This window comes from Bombina bombina, chromosome 2 (genome assembly GCF_027579735.1).
Source record: "Bombina bombina isolate aBomBom1 chromosome 2, aBomBom1.pri, whole genome shotgun sequence".
NCBI lineage: Eukaryota > Metazoa > Chordata > Amphibia > Anura > Bombinatoridae > Bombina > Bombina bombina.
Window position 1 is genome coordinate 1,405,579,559 of NC_069500.1, and position 8,523 is coordinate 1,405,588,081.

Genomic DNA, 8,523 nt, shown 5'->3' on the forward strand with positions numbered 1-8,523 from the left:
AATTTGAACTAAATTTTCAATTATAAAAATTTCTTAATTCTCTTAGTATCATTTGTTAAAGGAGCAGCAATGCACTACTATGAGGTAGCTGAACACATTGGACAAGCCAATGACAGGAGCTAGATATGTAAAACGACCAATCAGCATCTAGCTCCCTTTAGGGCACTACTGCTCCTGAGCCTACCTAGGTATGCTTTTCAACAAAGGATAGCAAAAGAACAAAGTAACATATATAATAGAAATACATTGGAAAGTTGGTTAACATTGAATGTTGGAATTCAAATTTTGGGTTTCATGTCCCTTTTATTACCCTAGAGGCTGCTAGATTAAAGCGTACAACCAAACCTGAACATTCTGTTAAAGAAGAAGATACAATTCCCATTAATTTTTATTAGACTAAACTCTCAATGCACTGCTTCTTTGAGGTCCTACACCATTTTCTATTTTAATCTTCTACTTATTGATGTTGGTTTATGCTGACGTTTATTACATCTATACAAAAATCTAAATATATATACATAGCTTTTGCAATTTATAGTATAGCTTGAATTTTATGTACAGAAATATTGTGGAGAGCAGTTAGTTATGACAATAATACAAATACTGTGCTCTGTAATTATTTTTTATTGTGTTACTAAAGAAATGTTCTCTCTTCCTTAGAATGTTTGAGATGAACTGCACCCTGCCATTGGAAAAAGATCTGAAGATCACTTTGTACGATTATGATTTAATGTCCAAAGATGATACCATCGGAGAGACTGTTATTGACTTAGAAAACCGATTTCTTTCAAAATATGGCGCAAGATGCGGTTTGCCACAAACATACTGCACGTAAGTACCCATAATCAAAGAACTATTTATTGTGATTAAAATGAAATTATATCTTACAATATATTTGAAACAAATTCTACACAAACAATCTTTACAAAGTGTATATACTCTACTTACAATAACAATGACTAATAATCTAGGAACACAATTAGTTAATTTCAGGACGTCTCCTGATATATACATAAAATCAATTAAATCATTTTTTTAATAGTAAGGTACCTTAAAGTAGTTAGTTCCACCAAGTTATGTGTAATCCAAAGAAGTAGACATTTTGTCCACAAAGAACATATATTCCCAGTTACTCCCCTAACTTCTCTAAATGAGGCTTTTTGTCCGCCTCCTTTAGAGGTCACTAGAAGGAAATCTCTTGCCTTCCAACTGATAGAACTGTGGACACTCTATAATGACATGAAAGCCCCCTCTGCTTACTTGGGGCCTGGTGATCAGAAGCTTGTTAGCATGGAGAGCATTATATTGTAGTGCAGGAATCTCTTCTTCACTTCCAGAACTTGCATAGCAAAAAAACAGCTCATCTCACCTGAGCAAAGAGCTTTAGATCATCTTACCTGAGCAGCGAGCTCTAGATCATCTTACTTGAATGGAGAGCTTTAGATCATCTTACCTGAGCAAAGAGCTTTAGATCATCTTACCTGAGCAGCGAGCTCTAGATCATCTTACCTGAATGGAGAGCTTTAGATCATCTTACCTGAGCAAAGAGCTTTAGATAATCTCACCTGAGTGGAGAGCTTTAGATCATCTCACCTGAGCAAAGAGCTTTAGATCATCTTACCTGAGCAGCGAGCTCTAGATCATCTTACCTGAATGGAGAGCTTTAGATCATCTTACCTGAGCAAAGAGATTTAGATCATCTTACCTGAGCAGCGAGCTCTAGATCATCTTACCTGAATGGAGAGCTTTAGATCATCTCACCTGTGCGGAGAGCTTTAGATCATCTCACATCAGCGGAGAGCTTTAGATCATCTCACATGAGAGGAGAGCTTTAGATCATCTCACATGAGCGGAGAGCTTTAGATCATCTCACCTGAGCGGAGGCCTTTAGATCATCTCACCTTAGCAGAGAGCTTTAGATAATCTCACCTGATCAGAGAGCTTTAGATCATCTCACCTGAGCAGAGAGCTTTAGATTATCTCACCTGAGCAGAGAGAGCTTTAGATCATCTCACCTGAGCAGAGAGCTTTAGATCATCTCACCTGAGCAGCGAGCTCTAGATCATCTTACCTGAGCGGAGAGCTTTAGGTCATCTTACCTGAGCAGCAAGCTCTCGATCATCTTACCTGAGCGGAGAGCTTTACATAATCTCACCAGAGCGGAGAGGTTTAGATCATCTCACCTGTGCGGGGAGCTTTAGATCATCTCACCTGTGCGGAGAGCTTTTGATCATCTCACCTGAGCAGAGAGCTTTAGATCATCTCACCTGAGCGGAGAGCTTTAGATCATCTCACCTGTGCGGGGAGCTTTAGATCATCTCACCTGTGCGGAGAGCTTTTGATCATCTCACCTGAGCAGAGAGCTTTAGATCATCTCACCTGTGCGGAGAGCTTTAGATCATCTCACCTGTGCAGATAGCTTTAGATCATCTCACATGAGCACAGAGCTTTAGATCATCTCACCTAAGCAGATAGCTTTAGATCATCTCACATGAGCAGAGAGCTTTAGGTCATCTCATCTGAGCAGAGAGCTTTAGATCATCTCACATGAGCAGAGAGCTTTAGGTCATCTCATCTGAGCAGATAGCTTTAGATCATCTCACATGAGCAGAGAGCTTTAGGTCATCTTACCTGAGCGGAGAGCTTTAGGTCATCTCACCTGAGCAGATAGCTCTAGATCTTCTTACCTGAGCGGAGAGCTTTAGGTCATCTTACCTGAGCAGCAAGCTCTCGATCATCTTACCTGAGCGGAGAGCTTTACATAATCTCACCAGAGCGGAGAGGTTTAGATCATCTCACCTGTGCGGGGAGCTTTAGATCATCTCACCTGTGCGGAGAGCTTTAGATCATCTCACCTGAGCAGAGAGCTTTAGATCATCTCACCTGTGCGGAGAGCTTTAGATCATCTCACCTGTGCGGAGAGCTTTAGATCATCTCACCTGTGCAGATAGCTTTAGATCATCTCACATGAGCACAGAGCTTTAGATCATCTCACCTGAGCAGATAGCTTTAGATCATCTCACATGAGCAGAGAGCTTTAGATTATCTTACCTGAGCGGAGAGCTTTAGGTCATCTCACCTGAGCAGATAGCTTTAGATCATCTCACATGAGCAGAGAGCTTTAGATTATCTTACCTGAGCGGAGAGCTTTAGGTCATCTCACCTGAGCAGATAGCTTTAGATCATCTCACATGAGCAGAGAGCTTTAGATCATCTCACCAGAGCACAGAGCTTTAGATCATCTCACCAGAGCGGAGAGCTTTAGATCATCTCACCTGTGCGGAGAGCTTTAGATCATCTCACATGAGCGGAGAGCTTTAGATCATCTCACCGGAGAGGAGAGCTTTAGATCATCTCACCTGAGCAAAGAGCTTTACATCATCTCACCTGTGCGGAGAGCTTTAGATAATCTCACCTGAGCAGAGAGCTTTAGATCATCTCACCTGAGCAGAGAACTTTAGATCATCTTACCTGAGTAGCGAGCTCTAGGGGCTCGATGATATATTCTTCACCAGCTCAAACCTACTGCGAGTGGCGAGATGGCTCCTATTAAAAGTATTGGAGCTCGCTGGTTAGGGAAACTTCGCTCCTTAGTGAAAAGTTAGCAGGGAGCAGGGGGAGCACTTTAAAATTAAAATCCTGCAGCCAAAATAACTCACATTACACTGCTTTCTGCTTAGAGCATCTTATATTTGCCTATATTTTAGTATGCATTTGTTTTTCTATTGGGGTTATAAGTGTTCGTATTGTTTTTAGAAAAGCTTGCCACCTTTCAGTTGGTGAGAAAAAACTGTGAGATTTGCAGTGCGAAAATCTTTATAGAATTACGTTGGGATTAGTGAGACATTGTCATATACGCCCATGGAACGCCCATGTTCAGCCCATTTTACAAAAAACAACAATTACGCTTTGCATTTTGTATTTATAAATTTATATTTCTGCATGATTTTTGCACATCCAGTGTACTACAATTACGATTTAAGCTGTGCATCTTTAATTTGATTTATTCCTGTGTAAATTACATAAAAATTTTACTTTTTTGTTAACTTTTTAACGATTTTTGGGGAAGAATTTTGTTACGATTTTTGATGCACCTTAAAGGGACACTAAACTAAAAAAAATTATTTTGCGATTCAGATAGAGCATGCAATTAAGCAGCTTTCTAATTTACTCCTATTATCAAATTTTCTTCATTCACTTGGTATCTTTATTTGAAATGCAAGAATGTAAGTTTAGATGCCGGCCCATTTTTAGTGAACAACCTGGGTTGTTTTTGCTGATTGGTGGATAAATTCATCCACCAATAAAAAAGTACCATCTAGAGTTCTGAATAAATAAAAAAACTTAGATGCCTTCTTTTTCAAATAAAGATAGCAAGAGAACAAAGAAAAATTGATAATAGGAGTAAATTAGAAAGTTGCTTAAAATTGCATGCTCTATCTGAATCACGAAAGAAAAAATTTGGGTTCAGTGTCGCTTTAGCAATTCAATTTTTCCCTGCTTATTTTTGTGTGAATGGTTCAAATATTTGTTTTGTATGATGTTTAAAATACAAATTTAATTGTGCATTTTCATATGAAAATGCACTATACGCCCCTTAGCGAGACACCCTGATTTCAGGGTAAAAAGTGGCTTTAGATCATTCCACCAGGGAATGGTGAGCATACTTTAATAATCTCGCCAGCCCAGAGAGCTTTCAATCATCGAGGCCTAGATCATTTTACCTGAGAAGAGAGCTTTAGATAATCTCACCTGAGCTGAGAGCTTTAGATCATCTCACCTGGGCTGAGAGCTTTAGATCATCTCACCTGTGCGGAGAGCTTTAGATCATCTCACATGAGCGGAGAGCTTTAGATCATCTCATCTGAGCGGAGCGCTTTAGATCATCTTACCTGTGCGGAGAGCTTTAGATCATCTCACATGAGCAGAGAGCTTTAGATCATCTCACCTGAGCAGAGAGATTTAGATCATCTCACCTGAGCGGAGAGCTTTAGATCATCTCACCTGAGCAGAGAGATTTAGATCATCTCACATTAGCGAAGAGCTTTAGATCATCTCACATGAGCAGAGAGCTTTAGATCATCTCACCTGAGCAGAGAGCTTTAGATCATCTCACCTGTGCAGAGAGCTTTAGATCATCTCACCTGAGCGGAGAGCTTTAGATCATCTCATCTGAGCTGAGAGCTTTAGATCATCTCACATGAGCGGAGAGCTTTAGATCATCTTACCTGAGCAGAGAGCTTTAGATCATCTCACCTGAGCAGAGAGCTTTAGATCATCTCATCTGAGCGGAGAGCTTTAGATCATCTCACATGAGCGGAGAGCTTTAGATCATCTCACCTGAGCAGAGAGCTTTAGATCATCTCATCTGAGCGGAGAACTTTAGATCATCTCATCTGAGCGGAGAGCTTTAGATCATCTCACATGAGCGGAGAGCTTTAGATTATCTCACATGAGCGAAGAGCTTTAGATCATCTCACATGAGCAGAGAGCTTTAGATCATCTCACCTGAGCACAGAGCTTTAGATCATCTCACCTGTGCAGAGAGCTTTAGATCATCTCACATGAGCGGAGAGCTTTAGATCATCTCACATGAACGGAGAGCTTTAGATCATCTCATCTGAGCGGAGAGCTTTAGATCATCTTACCTGAGTGGAGAGCTTTAGATCATCTCACCTGAGTGGAGATCTTTAAATCATCTCACCTGTGCAGAGAGCTTTAGATCATCTCACATGAGCGGAGAGCTTTAGATCATCTCATCTGAGTGGAGAGCTTTAGATCATCTTACCTGAGTGGAGAGCTTTAGATCATCTCACCTGAGTGGAGAGCTTTAGATCATCTCACTTGAGTGGAGAGCTTTAGATCATCTCACCTGAGCGGAGAGCTTTAGATCATCTCACCTGTGCAGAGAGCTTTAGATCATCTCACATGAGCGGAGAGCTTTAGATCATCTCACCTGTGCAGAGAGCTTTAGATCATCTCACCTGAGTGGAGAGCTTTAGATCATCTCACTTGAGTGGAGAGCTTTAGATCATCTCACCTGAGCGGAGAGCTTTAGATCATCTCACCTGTGCAGAGAGCTTTAGATCATCTCACATGAGTGGAGAGCTTTAGATCATCTCACCTGTGCAGAGAGCTTTAGATCATCTCACATGAGCGGAGAGCTTTAGATCATCTCACATGAGCGGATAGCTTTAGATCATCTCATGTGAGCGGAGAGCTTTAGATCATCTTACCTGAGTGGAGAGCTTTAGATCATCTCACGTGAGTGGAGAGCTTTAGATCATCTCACTTGAGTGGAGAGCTTCAGATCATCTTACCTGAGTGGAGAACTTTAAATCATCAGCCCTTGGTGTCAGAGTCTGTAATATCCACAGAAGAAAATTAAACAGACATAGGGCTCGATGATTGAAAGCTCTCTGGGCTGGCGAGATTATTAAAGAATGCTCGCCAGTCCTTCTATTTCCCTTGTGGAATGATCTAAAGCCATTTTTTACCCTGAAAACAGGGTGTCTCACTAAGGGGCGTATACTGCATTTTCATATGAAATGTGCACAACAAAATTCGTATTTTAAACATTATACAAAACAAATATTTGAATCATTCACACAAAAATAAGCAGGGAAAAAATTGTATTGTTAAGGTGCATCAAAAATCGTAACAAAATTCTTCACCAAAAATCGTATGTTAACAAAAACGTAAAATTAGTATGTAATTTACACAGGAATAAATCAAATTAAATATTCACAGTGTAAATTGTAATTGTAGTACACTGGATGCAAAAATCACACAGAAATTTGAATTTATAAATACAAAATGCAAAGCGTAATTGTTGTTTTTTTGTAAAATGGGCTGAACATGGGCGTTCCATGGGCGTATATGACAATGTCTCACTAATCCCAGCACAATTCTATAAAGATTTTCGCACTGCAGATATCACAGTTTTTTCTCGCCAACTAAAAGGTGGCAAGCTTTTGTCAAAACAATACGAACACTTATAACCCCAATAGAAAAACAAATGCATACAAACATATAGGCGAATGTAAGATGCTATAAGCAGAAAGCAGCGTAATGTGAGTTATATTGGCTGCAGGATTTTAATTCTAAAGTGCTCCCCCTGCTCTCTGCTAACTTCGCACTAAGGAGCGAAGTTTCCCTATCCAGCGAGCTCCATTACTTTTAATAGGAGCCATCTCGCAACTCGCAGGGACTGCCCCTTTTTTACGATCATTGCACCGGGGCAGCCCTGCGAGTGTCAGTGAGAAAAAGAAGGTTTGAGCTGGCGAACAATATATCATGGAGCCCATAGAGTGACAAATACCCCAGGTCACTAATGGCAATAATCAAAGCTTAAAATATGACAACACACCTCTCTGTTGAAGCCAATGCTACATCAAAGGTCCCCATAGGCACAAGGACAAGTTTCATATTACAATCCCAAATTGTTTCCTGTTAACTCCTTTCTTTTTTCTCTCAGGTCAGGACCTAATCAATGGAGAGATCAGCTGAGGCCGTCACAGCTTCTACAGATCTTTGCTCAGCAGCGTAACTGCAAACCCCCTGTCTACAAAAACAATACCATCATTTATAAGAATCATGAGTATAGCCTTTCTGACCTTGGTAAGTTTTAGGCTTCATCGTCATATTTTGTATTTTTTATCTTTTTTTTTCTTTTTTTAATTTTTGTTTGTGAACCAATTATGATTTGTGTAGAATCTGTTAAAGTGAATGTAAATTTTGATGCTAAAGTGCCCGGTTTTTAAAAATTCTATTAAAAACAGGGGCAATTTAATTCATCAAAATTTACATTTCACTCCTGTTGTGAAAAAAACCTTACCTTTTAAACTTCACAGCCGCTCTAGTTTCCCCCGGTCGTCGCAAGCCATTTCTGATGTCAGAAATGATGGATCGGTCATCCTCCAATCACGTCTTCCCCCCTGGGGGAATCATTGTCTGATTCAACGCCGTGATTGGAGGAAGCCGGATTCCTCATTTTAGACCCAGGAAGAGGCTTTGCGACGGGTAGAGGAAGCTGAAGCTGCTGTGAAGATTAAAAGGTAAGTTTTTTTTCACAACACCAGAGAAATGTAAATTTTGATGAATTAAAGTGCCCCTGTTTTTAATCGCATTTTTAAAACCGGGCACTTTAGCATCAAAATTTACATTCACTTTAAAGGTCTCATATATCAAATAAATATTTTCTTTATCTTAGTTGAGAGACTTCTGTAAAGAGTAAAGATTGTGAAAGATAATTAGGTTGTAAAAGAAGTTTAATTGTGGATATAACCTACTTAAATTAAACAAAGAGCTAATCATAGGCCCCAGACTGTTTTTTGTATGGATCGCCAGTCACTAATAACGGGATTGGTCGAGGGCTACATTAGCAAATGTGTGACATGAGCCATATTCTTTATTAAGCTTTAATAGGAAATAGAAGTTACCATTAATGTATTTAGGGCCAGATTACAAGATTTACTTGATATACTTTGTTGAAAAGCATATCTAGATAGGCTCAGTAGGTGC

At 39.8% G+C, this 8,523-nt stretch overlaps 1 protein-coding gene across 9 annotated transcripts in view; it reads left to right on the top strand.

The window, feature by feature from the left end:
* Positions 1-8,523, top strand: part of DYSF (dysferlin) — a 780,712-nt gene that overhangs the window by 713,697 nt on the left and 58,492 nt on the right. For all 9 annotated transcript variants that reach the window (XM_053704344.1, XM_053704350.1, XM_053704349.1 and 6 more), the window contains 2 exons: positions 661-831; positions 7,478-7,620. In XM_053704344.1, the coding sequence (XP_053560319.1) occupies positions 661-831; positions 7,478-7,620 (314 nt within the window). The remainder of the gene's footprint in view (positions 1-660; positions 832-7,477; positions 7,621-8,523) is intronic.